The sequence below is a fragment of the Pithys albifrons genome, chromosome 21 (genome assembly GCF_047495875.1).
Source record: "Pithys albifrons albifrons isolate INPA30051 chromosome 21, PitAlb_v1, whole genome shotgun sequence".
Taxonomy (NCBI): domain Eukaryota; kingdom Metazoa; phylum Chordata; class Aves; order Passeriformes; family Thamnophilidae; genus Pithys; species Pithys albifrons.
Window position 1 is genome coordinate 8,578,927 of NC_092478.1, and position 22,148 is coordinate 8,601,074.

The 22,148-nt window shown below is 50.0% G+C and overlaps 1 protein-coding gene across 1 annotated transcript in view; it reads right to left on the reverse strand.

The window, feature by feature from the left end:
* The window catches only part of RPH3AL (rabphilin 3A like (without C2 domains)), a 39,542-nt gene extending 23,225 nt beyond the window's left edge, over nucleotides 1–16,317 (reverse strand). The window contains exons 1-5 of the mRNA XM_071575147.1: nucleotides 16,269–16,317; nucleotides 8,537–8,628; nucleotides 7,059–7,202; nucleotides 4,963–5,092; nucleotides 1,029–1,115 (exon numbers count right to left, since the gene is read on the reverse strand). Of these exons, the coding sequence (XP_071431248.1) occupies nucleotides 1,029–1,115; nucleotides 4,963–5,092; nucleotides 7,059–7,202; nucleotides 8,537–8,613 (438 nt within the window). The 5' untranslated portion in view covers nucleotides 8,614–8,628; nucleotides 16,269–16,317. The remainder of the gene's footprint in view (nucleotides 1–1,028; nucleotides 1,116–4,962; nucleotides 5,093–7,058; nucleotides 7,203–8,536; nucleotides 8,629–16,268) is intronic.
* Between the last annotated feature and the right edge of the window lie 5,831 nt (nucleotides 16,318–22,148).

The following is a 22,148-nucleotide window of genomic DNA, read 5'->3' on the forward strand; positions in this document are numbered from 1 at the left end:
CCCTGCAGATCACAGAAAATACCTCCAACAGCCTCACTTGCTATTTTGGGATCTTTATCTGGAATCAAAACATCTGGATGATTCAATGTATCACATTATTACCAAAATCCAAGGAGCTGTGCCTGCCCAACCCACACTCCTGTTCCAAAGTTATGCATCCCTCATCCTACCTGAACATGGACCTTGTGAGTGCTCCCACACAAGCAATCCCCTCCAATGGAAAACTTAAGTAATACTAATTTTCTGCAACCAGTATAAAAACATTTCAGCATCTCTAACACCTGCACAAATGCCCTCATTACAATTCAACAACTGATTTAGCAGAGCAAGCAGGTTACACACTTGGCTGCACTGGTCAGAAAAAGCTGCACTGGAGTGATGCTCAAGGACCACATGCAGAGCCCAAAATAAATTGATGGGAACAAGTGAAAATCTGTCTGTAAACGCAGAACAAATTCACAGACTTCACCACAGAGCAGTGAGCCCTGCTGCTGGTGGATGGTGGCTGGCAGACAAGAATGGAGGCAGCCCATTACGTTTTTGCAGTGTAAAGTTGAGGATGAAGGATATAAAAATTTAGAGACCTGCATTATAAGTCTCACGCTGGAAAGTTATGGGATATTGCAGGCAGGGAGGAAAACAGATTTAAAAGCTGCAATCCTAGTTATTTTTAGAGGGACAAATATTGCAGTTATACTCTACATCTCTGAAGCTGTATCAAAAAAAACCAGTTAGCCAAGTTTATTTGCCACAGAGTCAGGAGGGAAAGAGTGTAAAGTAACAGACTCTTTATAGCCATGGCTAGAAAAATTCCACAAAGCCATACAGGCTCCAGGTGCTGGTGTAGCTTTCCCCCTCCACCCCCTCATAAACCAAAGGTGTCACCACTGTGGATGTTTGAGCCTGCCTGGCCCCCAGCCAAGCCTCCCAAGTGTCCAGGACAGGGAAGAGCCCAGGCACGCCCTGCACAGATCTGGGGCAGGCAGGTGAATGCTGCTGAGCCCCCTCTCCCCACAGCTGGATTTTACCTCTCTCTGTTCACTGCAGATCTTGCACAACCAAAGAGGACGTTTCTGGGCTCCGACGGTTTCTATTCCACACTTGGTGCAAACTTTCTGAAACAAGGAGAGATTAAAAAAAAAAAAAAAAGAGGTGGACTTAGCAACTCCCCACAGCCACAGAGCCCTTGGGAGAGAGAAGGCTGAGAAGCACCTCTCCCAACAGCTCTGTTTTGCTTTCCTTGGAAACCTAAACATGGTACAATGTTCTTATTTATTCACTGCAGGAAGCTGCTCCAGGTCTATACGGACATGAGACAAAGGCAAATCTACAGCACAGTCATTGACTCCAAGGCAAGAACTGGACAGTGCAAATTAAACACCATAACCTGTGGGTGTATTTCCAGAGCAGTGGTTTTTATTCCTCTAAATCCAAACCCTCAACCTCTGTGGCATGGGGAGCAGCAGTAACCAAGCAGAAGACTGAAAATCCTCTCCTCACAATCTTCAACTCCCTGGCTTCCCCTCCAGCTCAGCACACACAGTTGCTATTGATTTGTGGCTGTTTAGGAAGTGGGCACAGCCCTGGCTACACACACATTTCCTGAATGCCTGATAGCCCTTAGTGCTGCACAAGGGAACTTTCATGTCTGCACTGGCATTACAAGCACTTTACAACCTGAATCACCTAATATTATATAATGAAGCTGATGCCTATCAGCCTTGGCAGACAGCTTGAATGAGAAATTGGATGAATTCTTTGATCCTCACAGAGCAAAAGCCACTCACAAGAGGGCTCTGGAGAGCAAAACCTTGCTGAGAAATACATGAGAATTTGATACCCCCAGGAAAGGATTTACATACCCCCCAACCAGGCTGCTCCTCCTGTGAGCCACAAGGTCTGTGTCCAGGGACAAAGGTCTCAGTGGCTCACTCAGCCCTCAGTGCCCAGGTCTGGAGGAGGAGAGTGGCAGAATGATGGTACCTGAGGCAATGACATCACTGCATGAATAAACACCCAACTATTTTGGTCAGTGTAGCCCAGAGGCAGGTCTGGTCCCAGAAATCAGGGAGGCACCAGAAACCCCATAAAAATTGATGCTCTCCTACATCTTGCTGTTCCTGCCCTCATCCTCCCAGGGAAATAAGGAACAACCTACTGGGTGTGGTGCATCAAAACTCAACATGGTGCTACCAAGCCAAGGGGCATTTGCAGACTCAGCTGGCAGACAGCACATGAACTACTCCAAACTCTCCCTCCTTTCCTCAGCCCATATCTGAGGGAGCAGCTCACTCTGGAATACCCTCAAAGATCCCCATCCCCACACCAATAGCACATTCAAATGCTCCCTCTAGTGGAAGTTTCCAACCCATTTTACTCCTAGTCATGAATTTTGAAAACCCCAATACAAAACGGGGCTTTCCTCCTGCCTTCTCTGCAGACTAGCTGGAAAGCTGAGCATCACTCACAACCCCTCAGAAGAAAGTGTAAAAATCAAGGATGTTAAATTCAGCCCCATTTCTCATTAAATACAAGACAAAGCACTTTCTTCTCCTACTTCTACTTCACCTTTTATACACGGTACTCTCTGCATGGTAAATGGCACACTGTGCTTTGTCTACCCACTGTGATAACACATCTGGAGTTGCACACATCTTTATCTTGCCATAATGCCTTAATTTCTAAGACAGTAAAAACTAATATTAAAGGCATTCTTCATAAAGCAGAATGTGGCACTTAGAAAATCATCAGGCTGCAAGAAACACAGAGAAGGGACCTGCTGAGGGTAAATTCCTTGGTATGTTTCAGATACATCATTACAGTTCCCGCTATTGAACTAAACAGGCTGCAATGAGACGGTAACAGAGCAGTGCCTGCAAGAAAAATAGGAACTTTAAAAATCCATAATTCCCTGACAAATTGCTTATTGCATACAGCACTGCACGAGTGATGGATGGCCCTGGACAAGAGGGAACAAGCTTAAAGTAGCAGTTCACTCTCTGTGCTCTGCTGAAGGGTTGAGTGCTCCCTGAGTGTACTGCACAACATCAAAAAGCAGGAAGGGGAGAAGCCCAGGGCACCCAGGCAGCACTGCCCTCAGCTTGCACACAGCTGAAAAATACACACTAGAAAGGCAGGGGCTCACCTTAAATCCACCTGGATATGAATGCTTCTGAACTGCTCAACAGACTCCAGACAAAAAGGGAATCACCATAAAAAAGGGAAAAAAACCAGCCTTTCTTGGGGGTTTTGTGGTCACAGCCTTCCCAATGGCTTATGCTGTCCCACCAGCTGGGGGTTCCCACCTGCAGCTGCAAATGGAAAGGGCTGGAAAGTGACTGAAACACCTTCTGCCTCCTCAGAAGTGAACAGGGCTCACAGGAGGGAGGTCAGAAAGCCCTGTGGCAACATGACCTAGCTGGCTTCTGACAAGGTGAGAGCAGAATTGCCAAGGGAAGAAGGCAGGAATACAGCACATCCTGTTATTCCACATGCTTGGAACGCAGGAAGCCACCTGCCGTCTCCTGTCTGTCATCCACTCCCCACAGGCCACATGCACAGAGACCTCAGAGTTCCTCTCAGAGCTGCCTGTGGCTCCCATTCAAACCAGACCTTTCACTTCCCAGCACTCTGGTGCTGCTTCCTCCCCACCCCTTCCTCAAAAGCTGCTTTCTCCCTGGCTGAGTACCCAGGAGCTCAAAGATTTGCACTTCGTTTCCCAGACACTGCCTTACAAGGAGTCTTCTACATAATCCCTGCATCAGTCAAGCTACTTCTGCAGACTGGATCTGGTGGAGAAACCCACTAGACAGCAAAGGCAGCACAGCTCCCAGCAGCTCCCTGCCCAACCAGTGTGGTGGAAGGATGCTGGGACCTCAAGTCTGACTGCATGGAACACCCACCTCCCTTCCCTCTCCTGCAAGAGCTCTAAGCTCAGCAATGCTGCAGCAACCACAGAGCAGCGCAGCCCCAGCTTGGCACCCTGTTCTGCATGAGAACTGCATCTCACCAACTCCAGCAATGCAGGTTCTCCATCATGGCCTGCATGGCTGCTGAACCACAGAGGTGCCAACACGCAGCACTGCACAGTAAAGCAGCAGGTTGAACTCAGTGCTGTCCTGTGGGCTCCACAGGACACCTCGTCAGTGACAGGGTGGGTGACAATGGTAAGTGTCTCCTTGATGCCAGTACCCAACAGGGACAGTCAGCACAGGCTGCTCCCTTCCACCCAACCACCATGGAGTCAGAAACACTGCGGCACCCAGCAGGTTCCCTCACCTCTCCACAAGCAACACGCTGAGATGAGTAACTCACAGAGGTGTCTCCCCAGGGGAAGATGGGCTTCAAGTGCAGCAAAACCAGCCTCCCAGCAGAGGCAGGGCAAGGTGGTTGCCTTGGAGATCATCATCTCCACAGCAATACAGATTAACCACTTGGCTGCAGAGCCCAGACCAGCAGCCATCGTCCCTGGGGGGCTGGCAGAGCAGCATCACTCTGAAAAGTGGTGCCCAAACAGCACCCATCAAGTCCTGTTAATAACACACACTACACAGGTAGTCACTGTGGCACAGGACTGGAAAACACACTGGTTTGGAACTTCAGGATGGACTTGAGTTCTCAAAGATAGATGTGACTGGAAGGTCTAATGGTACCTCAAAGCTCACAGACTCTGTTATGAGTTGGTTTCGATGACTGTGCATTCCTGTCCCCTCTCCCACTCTGCAAACCCAAAGTGGGAGATGCAGGAGGGGCTGAGACACACCATCCCAGGACTAAGTGCAGTTTGGGCACTTTAGGATCCTAAGTAATAAGAGAAAATCCGATGGTCTGACAGCACCGACCTAGATAAGTGGGGCTAAAGCAAGTTAACCTTGCAGAGCTTTCCAGCTTCCAAGAGGCCTGGTGGCCTTTCCTAGACAGATCTGATCCCAGAGCAGCAGGAACCTGCGTGAGCAAACGCACCTTTCTGCAGTCCTGGCAGAAAACAGCCGTGCTGCCCAGCAGCCCCAGCAGCTCCCCGCAGAGCAGGCACTGCGACAGCCCGTTCCCCATCACGTTCTTCCTCATGTTCTCCAGCCTCTCCACCAGGCGCCTGCAGGGGAGAGCCAGAACAGGGGTCACAGCACTCACCTTGGAAATGGAAGCACCTGGTACTGAGGCTTGCCAAAAAGCTGCAGAATGTGCTCCAGACTCAGCCTACCTCTGCCTCTTCTGCACAGTTCTGGGCCCCTTGCTGGGACCATATGTACTTTCACTTCAGCTCTGCACTCACTGTTCCTATCAGCTGGCTCTTGGTCTTCAGGAGATATAAACCCCTGGACGTCCATCTACCAGTGTTCAGCAAGCCCAGAAGAGTCAAACTGGGAATACCAGTGAACTGCCTGACTCAGCCAGTGGGTGTAGGGCAGGGAGCTCACACAAAGAGCTTGATCCTAAATGCTTCAGGAGCTCAGTGTCACTGGGGCACAGTCTCAGCACAAGGACTGCTTGTAGAGCACAAAAAGCTTTCAGTGCTCAGATCAGGGCAAGTCAAAAAGCACCAGGAAAGGACCGAGGAGTTAGATCTGCCAAGCCCTCTCCATTCTCACATCTCCCTGACAGCAGCACTGCAGGCACATGACATGCCCACACCCCATTAGAAGCAGGAAGGCCACACTGAAGCCATCAGACCAAAATGAGCCTGGCTGCAGAACAGGAACGCCAGGAACTTCTCCCTGCTTCATTCCCAGCCCGCCTGGGAGACAGGAAACACATATGTATGCACAATCTCCATAACAGCAGGACTAGGAAAGGGAAGGAGGACAGGACAAGCCACCAGAATGCAGGATGTGGAGAGCATGCAGAGCAAGGCTGCTGAGATCACTGCTTGGCAACCTTCAGGCATCCATTTGTAGATGGGGACAGTAACAACCAGGCCATTTATCAGAGGCAGTGACCAGCCACAGCCATGAGAGTGCAGGAGGCCCAGGGAGGAAGCAATCCTATTATCCATGCAATCCCATCCTTACTAATGTCCCACCCACCAAGCCCCATGCTGAGAGGAAGGCAAGGTCTGTTTGAAAGAGGTACTGCCTTGGTGGTGAGGTCAGATTGCACAGCCAGACTGAGCCATCATTACTGGATTTATGATCCTTGACTTGGGCACAAGAGAACTCTCAGGAGTTAATAAAGGCATTTCAGAGAATACTTCAGCATGGGAACAGCGAGGCTATCACTTGCTGAGCTACACCAACAACCACAGAGGAACAACCGGCCCCTCAGGGTCACTGGCTGCTGCTGGGGTCTCCCATTTAGCACACAAACATCACTGTCAGTCCTCATTAGCCCTCACTAACATGCTCTGCACAGAGAAGTGGAAGGGCAGGAAGCTGGGCCTGCTGGACATGGGCTGGGAGTCACTGGGCTTTCCTGTCTCATGAGCACAAAAGCTGCTGGGAAATGCTGCAGGACTGCCCAGCTCCCTGGCTTTAAGGTAGTGCAGGACGATCACAGACACAGGTGAGGCCAGACCTCCAGCAGGACTGAAAGCACATGGAAATCTGCAGCAGCAAAAGGATGCCTGTAAATTGAATAATTCAAGCTAGCAAACCCATCCAGAGGGCTCAGCCAACTAGAACATAAACTCATTGACTGCTCTAGGCAAAATCCCAGGGGACTGGTGTGGACAAGGAAAAACCTGACTGCAGTGCCAGCAGCAGTCGGAGAGCCGTCCATTCACCAGCACTGGGCACAGCTTGGCATCTTCTCAGCCTCTTCCAGAGCCACTGGGCAGCTGCCTCAGCACAGGCTGCATTTTCCAAGGACTGGGTCAGGGCTGCAACCTCAGCAAGCCCCAAGGCTCATAAAAGGCATGAGAAAGGCTTAACACATGGACAGAGGGAAAACATCACACCCTTCCCAATGTTCATCACCTCCAAATAAGCAACAAGGGAGGGGAATATAACTGACCTAAGGGATGCTCTGACTGATGGAGGCTGAGCTCAGGCAGCCAGGAGAGCCACTCCTGTCTGAGCTGACCTCTCCTTCGGAGGGAAGGGGACAAACGAACGTGACTGTACCCGATGCGCTGCTGCTCGATGATGTCCAACTGCTCTGCCTTGCGGATCACTTCCAGAATGACCTCAAGTTCCTTGGAGCTCAGAGCCTGCGTCTTCCTCTGCTTCTCAGTCTGGAATGTGTGCACCGACCAGCCCGTCTGGAGCCTGTGGGAGGGGGTGGAGGGCAGCATTCAGCTGGGAAAGGAAAGCACAAAACCCCTGCCCTGCTCCACAGCCCAAACCTGCCAGGCACACAGATCCATGTCAGCCTTCCTTCAGGAAAGTCTGTTCCATGACTAACACCCAAAGCAGGAATCTCCTCTCACTGACCACTTCACTCCTCCAGCATCCCAAGTGTTGTGCTGACTCTCCCTGCCCTCTCTGCTCCAGTTTGTATTTTATCACTCCAAGCCCTCACTCCTGTTTGTCTCTGCCCAGAAAGAAAAGTATTGTTGGTAGGGATGGCTCTCCTGGGGGTACCTTGCAGAGGTGGGTGCTGATGTCACACACCACAAATGCCAGCAGCAGACTCCCAAACACAGGGATTACCTGCACTCTCCTCCCTCCAGATCACACATTTCTAAGGTCCTCAGTTCAAACATACAAATCACTGAGCACACTTGGAAATATAAATTTGGCAACTTCCCTTGGTCTAACCCAGGTTCACATGAGGACTTTACCAAACCACTTCCCTCTGTGCCTCACTTACAGCAGCTGATGTTTCTCCTTGGCTCACTTGGCAACAGGCAGGAGCTTTCACAGCTCAATTAATTACCATTCAGGAGGGGTTTAGAGGTCACTGGATAAAATTATTGCTGCTAGCAGAACGTAGGATGCTCTCAGGCACAACTGTCTCACTGAGGCTCTCAGGTGCAGGCTGGAGAAGTGGCAGTGGTGTGCACTGTTCACAGACAGGCACTCTCCCTAAAACATGGGGTGCCCTCCTATTTTCCAACACTGCAGCAGCAGGATGACCCCAGGGGTTCAGGCAAGAGCAGAGGTGGCAGTGGCATGGTACCAGCTGCCAGAGAGGGAAAGCATTCAAATGCAGTTCTAGTGCTTGACTCATCTCCATCCTTTTAGTCTTTAGGTTATGCAGTATTTTTAACTTCAGGGCAAAATGAGATCAAATGACAAGTTCCTAAAACAAAAGAGTGCTGCTGGCAGCTGGGGGATGCTATCAAATACATTTAGGGTGCTGCAGAGACACCAGCCTGCCTCTAAGCCCTTCCTTTCAGCCAGGGGAGGGCTGGTGGGGTGGGCTCCCCCCACCAGCCACGCTGCAGATTCCACTGCAGGCTGGCAGCTCTGAGCCCCAGCTCAGCAGGCTCCTGTGCCACCACACAGGGCACAGAGGGGCCTGTGTCACAGGCAAACCCCTGCCTGCCACATGGGCTCTGCATGAGGCCAGCAGAGCAGTGCTCCACACAGACCCCAGGAAAGGATTCAGGCCATTGCTGAGGCTGGAAGGAGAGAGGAGGAGGGTGACAAGGACTCACTTGGCTCGCAGTGCCAGCTGCCGGTCGTTGGGGCAAACCCACTGGCCCGTCCCGCTCCCAAAAATCATGTCAGCCATGGCACGGGATCACACCTAGAAGGAGCAAACACCACCACTGAGCACAGCTGTCACTCCACCCTTGAGACAGCACAGGGCAGCCCTTGGCAGAGCCTCAATAACCATCCCAAAGGGCCACTCTTCCAGCAAACCAAGCGTGGGTGATCTGCTGGCATCTCACACCAGAGAAGGAGACAGACTCCCCCACAGACAGCCATAAAAATATACCATTATCCTTATAAAATATAAGGTAATAAATACCTTGAAATACCTTGAAGGCAAGCCTGGAAGTTTAGATTTTATGGTACTCTCAAAAAAAAGCCAGACACTCTCTGTCAGTTCTGATTTTTCATTTCAAACTAGAGAAAAGCCTTGTCTGTAAGAATAATCTCTGCCTGCCCACCTCCAGAGCCCCAACGCTGCAGTTCTGACAGAGAAAGCCACGCTAAAAGGACACAAAGAAGCTACAGTTGCCTTTTTTTTTACCTCTTAATGGGGTAACAAACAAAAACCCACGCTACAATCAGTATGAATAGTGGCAAGTCATTTCGTTCATTAAAACTGCCTCCATAATAGCCTGATATTTATAACTAGAGCCTACAATAGCAGCTTGTTTGCATTCCCTGATGCTTAAGACAGCACCTCTTGCAGCAGATCTTCTGTGGCTCCTGTCCCTGGCATGGTCACATCAGTGATTCCTTGTGTTCAGTGACTATTTCACTGAACTGATCAGCAAAGGTAGCAAGAGCAACTTCCATGTGCTCGTGGGAGAAACATTCCCAAAAGAGACTTTGCACTAAGCAGGTCTGAGTCCTACCAGTGTCTTGGATGAACAGAAAGCACCAGGGGACAGGCACAGCCAAAAGATTTCAATGGATGCAAAACTAGACTTGATGTACCAAGCTTTTAACCAGCTGGATTTGCTCTCCAGCAGAGCAAGTCTCTCACAAGCCCTAATGCATAAATTTCCAGTTATTAATACTTACCTTCCCCAGAACACACACTTGCCAGCTTTGAAACCATACTTGCTGGGCAGAGATAACGTGTTTAATGCTGGTAGGCAAACAGAAATCAGATACAATGGCAGGCAAGGTGCATCACCTGCCAGCTGTGCTGTAGTTCCCGAGCAAACACTTGTTCCAGGCTCAATCCACAGCAGAGTTCCCCAGCAGTGCCTGTGGTTCAGTGCTGCACCCACCCCTGCTCTCTCTGCTGACACACACAGAGCTCTCTGTTGCTGTGCCAGGCACGGAGGCATCACAGGCTGGTGACCTTGGCCCTGTCACACACAGGCACACACATGGCTTGTGCACATGCACCTCCCCTCCCTGGGCTGAGCCACACATGCCACACTCACCCCAGCACAGAAACACTCACCTGTGTCAGAGAACACAGAGAGCCAAACCACTTCCCTCCTCTCTGACCATCCCATTTTTTGGAGTCTGAAAACTGAGTGTTTACAACAGGCAGGAGAGAAGAGGGGCAATTCCACAGGGAGCACAGATTTCTTTCAGTGCAAAGGGGCAGATTTATGAAAAGGGTGAAGGCTCAACACAACCTGAACTGTAGAGCAAAGTGAGGCATGGAGGGGAGAGGAAGCTGCAGGAAAGAGGGTTGAAACAGGAAGAACAGACAGAACAGTCACTCACAATTTTTTAAACCTTTACTACATAAGTTAAGGTGATTACTTTTTAAAAAGATCATCCCTAGAAGAAATTCTTGAAGCCCTCAATTTACCAACTGCTTTCCCTACTCTGCTCAGTGCCACACATGCCGTGGGCATGCTTGCATTTCCATTTGGTCTTAGAATGCCTCATGCTCTTTTCATCTTCTTCACGATCTCAGGTGAGGAGCGAACACGGTCCCTCCCCACACACATCCCACAGCAGCTCACACCCAGGGGAGCAATCAAGCCTGAAGAGCAAAGGAATACAGCATCTCCCGCCCCCAGACCAGGGTTAGAAGAAGAGAAGCTACAATTTCACACAGAATGGCTGAACTGGGATTTTCCAGAGATTTTCTAAGCTTGTGATGTGTGGTTACAGGATTATATGCACATGTAGCCCCCACACATCTGCATATATTAAATTACTCTTCACCTACACAATGTGTTCCTCCCTCCCACTCACACACACCTGAAGAACTGCACAGCCCACACCCTGTGTCCACTGGCGAGGCTCAGTGCACACAGCCACACCATGAGCAGCACTTGGTGGCTGTGGGATGGATGTTTAGCATAAAAGCTGGAGCTGAGCCCCACATCACAGTCAGGGCAGAGGAGTTTGCTCTGCCAGCCCCTGTGCTTTCAGGGTGGAAAGCTGTGCAGAAAACATCTGCCACTCCTCAGCAGAGCTTTATCTGCTCTAACAGAGCTGAAGGCGAGTCAGAATGGAGCACATCAGCTGAGCATTTTTCTCAGGAGAGACCTAGATGCATTCTCCAGCCTCACAGCACAGTGAGCTTTGCTCAGCGCGACTGAACAAAAACAAGCAATGTCATGCTCTTCTGCCTCTTGTTACTCAGCATACGCTTTCTGTTCTCCACCATTCCCTGAGCAGCATCTGCACAAAGAGAAAGAATACAAAACACAGCCTAAAGAGCCATCATATCCCAAAACAGTCCTCAGAGATTATACCCTAAAATATTTCCATGGGCACTTTCTTCTGGCGGCATTGGGACGTGCTGCTTCCTCTCACCTAAGCTGGCATTGCAGTTGGCTTTGTACCTTTGCCTCTGCAAAAAGCCTGGTGGGGCTTGACACAACCACCTCAGAGAAGGAAATGAGAACAGGACAGAGTCTGCTGGGGCAGAAGCAGGACTGGAGGGAAAGGACTATCTCTCATGTGCGTGGAAATGATGCCAGAAGAAGGGTACCAGTATCTGGAAAGCGTGAAACAGCCTTATCTCCATACAGGACAAAAAGTACAGTGAAATCAGAAACAGCAAGATAGCAAAACCACGCCAGCTTGGGGAATCATTTCCATGGGCTGTGCTGAAACATCCCTCTCTTGCAGTCTCTTTCATGCTCTCTAAAAAATACTCCAGTTAGCACCTACCTCACCGAGCCCTCCCTTCCCTGTCCTCCTCCCAACAAACCTAACAAAGGGTAGATGCAGCCAGTAAGAGAGCAAGAGAATTGTGCAGCTCCTGGCCCACCTGCAAGTACACTGCCTACAGAAAAAAAGGGCGGCACAACTACTTAGTGTTACAGAAAGAAAACTTCACACTCCAAGATTCTGCTTTTTACTTGAATTCAGAATTAAAAGAGAGCTCCTATCGAAATTCTAAGACCTGCTTTAAAACCACTCCACCTGTTTGTTCCTTTCCTATGATGGAGGAAGCCATGTGAAACAAAACCTCATTAAATCTGAATCCACCTGGCTGCCCCTGACACAGAAACACAGGGGAGTGGTGCCCCGCAGTGAGCCAACCCTTCCCGTGCGGCCAGGGGCAGCTGGGAGGATGCAGAACTGAGCACATCCCTGCCTGCAGCTCTGACACAGCTCTGCTCCTGCTCTCCCCATAACAGGACTTGTATCTTCAGCCACAGAACAAGGCACCTGAGAACACAACCTCAGTCTGTGAGGGAAAAGTCTTCCAGTGGGATCTGAGCGATGGGAACAAGGAAACGCAAACACGGCTCTCTGACATGATGTACTTCAAAGAATTTCAGGCTCTTCTGTGAAAGAAGGCTATCTTTCTTAGCAGAACAGCAACATGAACACCATGAATCTTTACCCCAATAACAAAACACAGTCACGGCAGGCCCTGCCAAAGGCCCACTGAGCACAGTACCTCCCATCTGAGCAGTTACAGAGCAGATACACAAGAGTGTAAGAGTAGAGCACAACACAGCAATATTTATCCAGAACACCCTCCCAGACTCCAGGGACTCCTGGCTCATGCACTCTGTGAGCCACCCTTAACATTTTTCTGTCCCAAATTCATCAGCTTGCTTCTCCAGCTCATGTACTTGAAGCATCATTTCACTACATACACCACGTCCCTTCCCCATCTCAAACACAGTTTGACTTTACCTTGACTACATCACAGTTAAAACTGAAGGGCCCTGTTGACATCGAGGCAGTCACTGCAGCAGAAACACCTCCTGACACAGCGACAGCACAGCCTGCAGCAGCCCCTGCAGCTGGGCTGGCTCCAGGTGCCCACCAAGCATTCATTCCTCAGAGCCCTGCAAATACAGAAATATCCCGTACAGGCCCACGAGGAGCTCTCCAGTCAGCTTTCATTTGCCTGCTTATTTCAGCTGAACAGCTCGTGTCTGTATTAATTTGGTTTCATGGGAAATTAATTAGGCAATTTTTTTAAATACTTCATTTAAAAAAGTCAAAATTAAACATTTGGCCAGAGCCAAGTTGCCAATTCCCAAGCCGAGCTGTGCCGGTGTAATTACCTCTCCTGTTTCCCGGGCGTCGCCTCCCCAGCAGTCCCAGTTCGCACCAGGCACCTGCTGGCTGGTTTCCCTTTTAGCGGCTGCTCGCTCAAAGCAGCAGCGCTGTAATTACTCTGCTCCGCACACCAGACCCCATTATCCCCAGGGAACCGTGGCAACTAAGTGAGTGTTTGCTCGTGTTGCTATGACAGAGGAGGAACGACTGGCGGAGATCGATAAGGTTGAGCCAGCCCTGCCTCCCGCCCCCGCCATCCCCGCTTCTCACACACGTCGGGTCGAGCGGGCACCAAAGGCTGTTTGCTCCACACACGAGCCTTGCCGTCGTGTTTTACGCATCCCCTGTACGGAGACACAGTTGTATCTCAAAGCACAGCGCTGTTTTGAAGGGGTAGAATAACCCTCGAGGTGTGGCAGAAAACGCGCACTTGACTTTGAAGCTCTGGCCAAGTCAGGGAGCCAGAGCAGGGCGGTCACTGTGGCTGTACAAGAGTGGCTGACTCAGGGCTTTGTACAAGCGCTTCTCACACACAAGTCGCTTTGAACTGCCCATTCACACCTACATCGAGCAGTCTGCCGGCCCCTTCAGCGGCACAGGAGGCTGCCGAAAGCATCAATAAAATGCTATAAAATTGGAGAGCTGGGGGTGTTCAGCCTGGAGAAGAGGAGGCTCAGAGGTGACCTCAGCACTGTCTGGAACTCCCTGAAGGGAAGTTCTGGCCAGGTGGGGGTTGGTCTCTTCTCCCAGGCACTCAGCAATAGGACAAGGGGGCACGATGGGCTCAAGCTCTGCCAGGGGAAATTGAAATTGGAGATCAGAAAAAAATTCTTTGCGGAGAGAGTGCTCAGGCATTGGAATGGGCTGCCCAGAGAGGGGGTGGATTCCCCATCCCTGGAGGTTTTTAAACTGAGACTGGCTGTGGCCATGATCTGGTAAAGGGACTGGAGTTGGACCAAGGGTTGGACTTGATGATCTCGGAGGTCTTTTCCAACCCAACTGATTCTATGATTTTATAAGGGTTAAGCAAGCAGGAAGCACAAGATCCGTGGAGTCAGATGATGCCCATAATCTCCTGCCTGCTGCTTTCAGGTAGGGAGACTCCTGGGCACAGGGGCACAGCTGAGGAACAGCCTTTTGCCATTTTTTACAAAGCCCCACAACAGCACAAACCCTCAGCAGCAGAGGGAGAGCCAAGCAACACAAGGAATCCAATATGATCACACTTGACCTGCAGCTTGGGCCAAAACACCATGTCCAAATAAACACCACAAAGCCTTGGCAAACTTTGGGACAACAACTTAAGAACCCAACCAGACAGACTTTTTCCAGTCTGTCTCATCATGAAAGCTCCATCTAAGCAGTATCAGCGCCAGGAAAACTGGCACAACCTCATTCAAAGCCTCATTCATTCAATTCCTGTTGGCCCTAGCCAGATGAAACACCAACTGGCTACAGCACTCGGCAGCTGGGAGGTGTTGTTACCATGTAAGGCCAAGCTGGCAAAGGAGCAAGGGAGGATGAGGTTTGAGGGGAAAACAAAGAAGGTTCCCATGCACCAGAGTTGCTTCCCAATCCTGGCAGCACAGACAAGAAGCCAAACTGCTTTTAAGATGGAGCTTATAAAGAGCTCATAAAGTACAATGCCCTTAGTCCTCTAAGTGGGAAGATAAAATCAGCTCCACAGGAAAGGTGACATACAGTAACAAAAATCCTTTATTAATGAGAGGCACTTGTTAGTGTGGCTACTTGATATATGATAAGCTTTAAAAACCCACTTTTTGCCCCAGAAAATCTGTCTTCCAGCACCCCAGCACCCTACAATGCTGAAGAGAAAAGCCAGCATTGTTCCACCTGCCAAGGTGTATCTTTATTTATCAGACTTTGGACTTATTTCCTCCTGATCCGCAGCCAGGCAGGTGCGTTATGCAAAGTGAATAATTCATGAAGACAGCAGGCTCTTTCTGACTCACATACTGGGGCAGGTTGATCTGGCACAGGCCTAGGAGAAGCAAATTAGCATCTAAATGGCCAATTAGAGAAACTCATTTCACTATTCTGATATGCTAAAAAGCTCAGGAGGCCTTAGCTGAAGGTCGGCTCGTGCAAACTGCACCTCCCAGCCTCCTGAGAAGCATCAGGTTTCTTAGAAAGAATTGGACATATCAGAGAAGCACTGAGCACAGGCCAGTGTTTGTCAAGGAATCCCTTGCAGAAGGACCACATGCCAGGCTGTTTCATGGGTAACCTCAAGTGAACCAGGAAAAGCACAGCTCATGGCCAGTGGAGAAACTCTGCTGAGCAGCCTGACCTCAGGCCTGCCAAAAACTCACTATCCAGCACAGCTCTGAGCCACAGGCCTGCCAACACACCTGAGGGATGAAACAGCCTTTCTCAGCATCCTTAAGGAATAGTACTGGGTTTAGGCATCCGAGGAAGGGTTTGAATGAGAACAAAAATATGGTCTTGACAAGACCTTTACCATCCTTTGGTAGTACAAGCAAAAAGAAAGCCATGGTTTTTGATCATGGAATATCTGACCCAATGTGAAGCAGAACAAAAGCCCTGAGGGTGGGCACAGCATATCATTGTTACAGGCACATCCAACAGCACCATCATCCCATGGCACAGTGCTCAAGAACAGTGACAATCCAGCCACCATCATGTGCAGGTGGCTGTCCCCACCACGCGACATGCACGAGCCCAGGAGCAGCTCTCAAAAGCTCAACGTGGCTGCCAATTTTTTCCATGGAGCATGTGGCTTTCAACCTCCCACTTCTGGCTTGTTTCCCTCCACACCTTTGCCACTTCCAGCCAGTTCCCTTCAGGAGGCTGAATTCCACCTAAACCCACAGAATGGCTGGATGGGAAGGGACCTCTGGAGACCACCCAACCCCCTGAGCAGGCTGCACAGGACACATCCAGGCGAGCAGCAGCTTACCCGGCTGTTCCCGGGGTGCTCTCCCACCTGTAGAGCTCAGGCTCTGAGAGCCCAGGCCCGCCCCAAAGCCCCCCGGTCCCTGCCCGCCCGTACCCAGGGGCGCTTTCCTTTCAGGTGCCCTGACCGCCGGGACGTGCCAAGCGCTGAAACTCTGCTCAAACTCTGCTCCAAACTCCGATCAAACTCTGCTCAAACTCCGCCCGGAGCGCCCGTGCACCCCCGACTGAGCCGCGCCCACCTGAGCCGAACAACGCAGAGCCGAAATAAACTAAGCCAAGGTAAGCTAAACTAAACTAAGCTAAGCCAAGCTGCCCCCGCGTACCCACCTGCGCTCCGGTCGCGGCCGCTCCGCGGAGCCGCTGCCCCGGCGGGACGAGGCGGAAACGGAGCGCACCTGGACCGCCCCCGCCCGCCCCCCGCGCGGCCCCTGCGCGTCCCCTGCCGGCCACGGGCACCGAGCGGAGCGCCGAGAGCCAGCGGGGATGTGGGCACTGCCCGGTGTGCGCCGGGAGCCAGCGGGGATGTGGGCACTGCCCGGTGTGCGCCGGGAGCCAACGGGGATGTGGGCACTGCCCGATGTGCACTGGGAGCCAGCGGGGATGTGGGCACTGCCTGGTGTGCCTCGGGAGCCAGCGGGGATGTGGGCACTGCCTGGTGTGCACCGGGAGCGAGTGGGGATGTGGGCACTGCCAGATGTGTCGACCAGATGTGTGCCGGGAGCAGAGTGGGGCTCTGGGTACAAATAAATGTGTGTGTGTACTGGGAGTGGCCGTCTGGGCTACGGGCACAGCCAGATGTGCCCTGAGTCCAGCCAGAGGGGATGTGGGCACTGCCAGATGTGTCGACCAGATGTGCACCGGGAGCAGAGTGGGGCTCTGGGAACAAATGTGTGTGTACTGGGAGTAGCTGTCTGGGCTGTGGGCACAGCCAGATGTGCACTGGGAGAGGCCAGAGGGGATGTGGGCACAGCCAGATGTGTGCCAGGAGCAGAGTGGGGATTTGGGCACAGCCAGATGTGCACCAGGACCTGTGCGGGACTCTGGGCACCACCAGATGTTCGCTGGGATCAGAGCAGGGCTGTGGGCACTGCCACATGTTTGTCCCAGAGTAAGAACCCGGGACCAAACTATAAACAAGGAAAGGCCATCCCAAAACAAACCCAAAAAACCCAAATAAGAAATTCTCCAAAACAATAACAAGAAACCCCACCCTCAAAACAGAAACAAACCAAAGAAACAACCTCAATGAAAACAAAAACCTCAACAAAACGCCAAAACACAAACCTACACAAACAAACTAAACCATCCAAAAACTATAAAGAAACCAAACAAAAACCCAAAAACAAAACTATGAAGTAAAAAAAAAAATTAAAAATTAACGCAAAGCTGAACTCCAGCACAAAAATGATCTTTGTGAGGGTTAAAAATCAGTTCCAAGCAAGAACAAAAGATGACCTGCCAGGCCTGGGCCAGCCACGGGGAACTTGGCACTTTTAAAACCTGAAGGGCCCAAATCTGCTGAGCAATTCCAGTAACACATTTGCTGGTAACAGCAACAAAATTTGGTCTTGTGAAGAGGCAACCTGTGATCCTACAGTGAGTCAACAGAAAGTCACAGGAACACAATTATTCATTTGCATTAGCCTGAGAACACAGAAATTCAGGCTCATTACTGTCTAAGTGTCCAGTGATGCTGTGGGTAAATTTACCATGTGACAGGAAGGGAAGGAGAAAAAGAGAAAGGAAGAGAAAATAAATCCTTAGGCTGTGTTTTCACTCCCAGTTCAGAGCCTGCTCTTGGGAAATCTGGAAGCCCTACAAGCCCCATCATTTCCACATCCACCAGACCTCAGGAGGAGCTGAGGGACCCTCAGCCACCTTTCACTTAAGTTCAAGTCTGAGCATATATTTTGCTTTTTGGTTTAGGCAGCTGTTGAAAAATACATCAGAGGAAGCAGTTTGCATGAACACAGAGCCTGTATTTCTGTGGAAGAAAGCACCTGATGATGACATTTCACACCAGGGTAGTTCCTCCACACAGTCAATAATATAAATAAATTAAACGCATGGTTCAGCCAACTTCAGGAAAAAGATAAATTACCTTATTTAACCACCTGTACTGGCAGGGAAATGACACATCTCAGAGCCTGCATCCCTTCTGCTGCTGAATTTGCTCGTCAAGATCCTCACAGAACCACAGATGCTTCAGTCTGACTGCAAGGCTGGGCCTTGGTAACTGGAGTCACAGAGAATAATTATGACATTACATTAAAAATATTTAAAGGCTAAATACAAGCTTGATCTTTCATAGCACAAAGTCAGATTTTAATATACTCATTTCTCAGGAGGCAGGCACTTCCAATTCCACCCAAAGAACCTTTCAAAACCTTTCTTTTATCAATGATGGGTTTCACTGAATTATTCACCAGATCACAGCTGCCAGAGATTTTAATATTCCTGTGACAAGGACAGTGACAGACAACAACCTCCTCCTCCTTCAGAGGCCTCCCAGTGCTGCTGACAGTGACACCAGGGATGCCCTGAGCTGGTCCCACCTCCCCTCAGCTCAGCACATACTGGCACACCAGGAACAGCCTCCTATGTCACCCTTGGACATGTTGCTTAAGAAATGGAAAATAAAGACCACTTTTTGGAGGGATGGTGGGTGCAGGTGTGAAGGTCTCCTCCAGAAGAGCTACAGGTGCTTAAAAGCAGCCCTGTTGCACAGAAAAATGATCCAAAATGTAGCAGTCCTGAAGAGCTCCAGGAGATGATTCCCAGTTTGGACACTGGGATCTCATCCTTGGCTGTGTCAGAACTAAGACTGCTGAGCTGCTTCCACAGCTTGACTGTAATTTCTGGTTTGTCGCAGGTTCCTTCGGGTAAGGGCTCATCCTCTGCTCAGCATTTGCATGTGGGTTTCAGGTGGTCAATTAGTGTTTGAATACTCAAATAGTATTAATTGTGAACTACTTTAAACACATGGATGAACCAAAGGCCAAACTGGCTGGTTGCTTATCTCTGAATGAGCATTTTCCAGGGACACAGGCTGACAACTGGCGAGGATCTGCCACAGCCAGGGCTGCTTGGCACTGCTTCCCCATCCCCCTGGCCACTCCAGCTCAGTCTGGCTGCTTCACAACTCACAGCAAGAAGGCCAGGGATTTTTTCCAAGCTGGTACTCTGATTGCAATCCTCTGATTCAATTTGTATTTGTCTGTTTAATTACCATTCCTTAATAAAAATGTCAATGATTCCATCTCTAATCTGAACCAAAAAAATCTTGTCTATAAGGCACACCTGCTCGAGGATACAAGACAAAGCAAACGTTGAAAGAATACTGATGCCTCAGAGCAAATTAAGTTGCTTTTTTTTAACCTGTTTTAAAGAATAATTCCCAATTCTGATCACATTTTGCTTACAAGGGCAAGGCTCAGGTCTAATTCCCTTTCCTTGTCCATGTTAAGCCTGCAGAATCCACAATACCATTTCACAAGGCTTCCTTAGCAGCCTATATGGCAGGTCTGTACAAATGATGAACTTTGGGCAACAAACTGGTTCCATGGGGAAATCTAGAGGAATTTCTCTGTGTAGCTGCATTTGAAGTAAAAAAGTGCACCAAGATTTGCCTGGGGATGATGCCCTTTCAGAACATCATCATCTGCTGCCAGGGGCACCTCCCAGCCCAGCGCCCTCCTGGCCTCCTGCAGCAGCAAGGGCAGGTTACCCAGGAGAACATTGCTCCTCTCCATCCTGATATTCCAGTGAGGAGCTCTCAGAATGTTATCTTTGTGTGTAGCCCAGGCCAGCCACTCCCACTGGGCTCTAATTTTGGCTGGCTAGTCAGGTTTTATCATAACAAAATTAATGACAACCTCCACTTGTCATTAACAACAAGTAATCCCCTTTCCCTCAGCTGTTGTCCAAAAATATCACACTCACTTTTCAGTCTGGATGAATTATTTACATCCCATCACTGCTGTTGCCGTTTTCCTTGTCTTTTGCCCTGTGTCACTATTGCTTTTATCCACACACAGGGCTTTGGGGACCTTCTGGCTGCAGCAGAGCAGCAGCACTAACCATGCCCTGCTGCTGAGGCTGTGGAATGAGCCCATCAGAAAGGGACCTGGGGGGACTGAGGGACAGGAAGCTCAACAGGAGCCAACAGTGTGCCCAGGTGGCCAAAAAGGCCAATGGGATCCTGGCCTGGATCCAAACTAGCGTGGCCAGCAGGCCCAGGGCAGTGACCCTTCCCCTGGACTCTGCCTTGGGGAGGCCACACCTTGAGTGTTGTGTTCAGTTCTGGGCCCCTCAGTTCAGGAAAGAGATTGAGGGGCTGGAGCGGGGCCAGAGAAGAGCAACGAGGCTGGAGAAGGGACTGGAGCACAAGTGCTGTGGGGAGAGGCTGAGGGAGCTGGGGGTGTTCAGCCTGGAGAAGAGGAGGCTCAGAGGTGACCTCAGCACTGTCTGGAAGTCCCTGAAGGGAAGTTCTGGCCAGGTGGGGGTTGGTCTCTTCTCCCAGGCACTCAGCAATAGGACAAGGGGGCACGATGGGCTCAAGCTCTGCCAGGGGAAATTGAAGTTGGAGATGAGAAAAAACTTCTTTGCAGAGAGAGTGCTCAGGGATTGGAATGGGCTGCCCAGAGAGGGGGTGGATTCCCCATCCCTGGAGGTTTTTAACCTGAGCTTGGCCGTGGCACTGAGTGCCATGATCTGGTAAAGGGACTGGAGTTGGACCAAGGGTTGGACTTGATGATCTCAGAGGTCTTTTCCAACCCAATCCGTTCTATGATTCCATGATCAGCGACAGTGGGAGCAGCCTGGGGGAGCAGCCTGGGAGAGCCTGATTCCATCATCACCCCTCCAAACACCCACCACGAGGGCAGGGGAGCTGGAGAGAATAGCCAGCCTTTCCCAGGAAAACACACATGGTGCTTTAAAACCTTTTACTGAACCTGCAGCCTGTTTATACACATATTTCATATACAGCTACAAATCTATGCAAAGAAAGGCTGAGTACGTGTAACTACACGGCCTAAGCAGTAGGAGGCATAAGGCATCTGTCACCAAGTAGGAAATTTCATAAACTGCCTGAGATTTGGGATGCTGTAAATATTTAGTGGTTTTCTTTTGGTGAGCTACAATATATTTGTTTAAATATTCACTGTTCCACAGGCGTGAGTCATGGCCCTGATTTGATTTCCCATCAGTGGGGTGAGTAGTTGCTAAAACTACAGAAAGGGGAGGTTAATTTTCAAAAATCTTCCATGTAAAGGAATACTTCCATTCACTTCCAGTATCTTAGTACCAAAGATGCCTGCGAGTTTCCAGAAATTGTACTATTAAAAAAAAATGACATGGCTTGCTGTATTAATGGATAACAGCTTAAAAAAATCCCCAACAACTAAGAATCAATTTCCTGCCTAAATTGAGTCAGGCAAGCCCAGTGAACTTGATGCCAGTGCAGAAGTGCTATCAATGCATTAACAGCCTCCATAAATAGATTTTACAGGTGTGAGAATCACTACGTTAGCCAGTCAGAAAAATATATATTTCCCACTTAAAACTAAGATTTTGGGGCCATTAATATTTTCCTGTAGATTTGGTTTCTTATTAATGGCCACATAAAGGCACAGAAAGCAGTTTTCTTATCATTCTTTTTATGAAGCAAGCAGGAAAGCCTCAGAGGCTCTGCTTGCAGTTTTCCTAGCAGCATTTATCACTCTAACAGACAAACACACCACAAAAGCAGAAAGCAGAGGGGCCACTCCCCTCCAGGGATTAAAGCCCCAAGTCCCAGGAGGAACCCTGGCTTGGCCCAAAACACTGCAGAGGAGAATCAGGAAGATGCAGAAATAAGCAAGTTGGAGCATCAACTTGTACCACTTTGGATTCTAGTCAAGCACAGGAAGATCTTTCAGCTCAGCTGAACGAAAGCCTTTGAATGGGAGGGATTCTTGAGGAGCCCGAGGCAGAGGAGGATGGGCTGTGTGTCTGTGAGGTGAACAGAAGGAAATGCTTGGACTGGATGTGCAGCAGCATTTCCATGCTGAGCCGTGCCAGCTGCCAGGCATTCCCCACAGCAGGTACAGAAGATTGCTGCAGTTATTTTCTGGAAAAGTGAGTGTGAACTGGTCCTGAATGCTGAATGAGCTGGCACAGCCTCTGAGCTGCACCAGCAGTGCCACCCAAAACTTCAACAGCTGC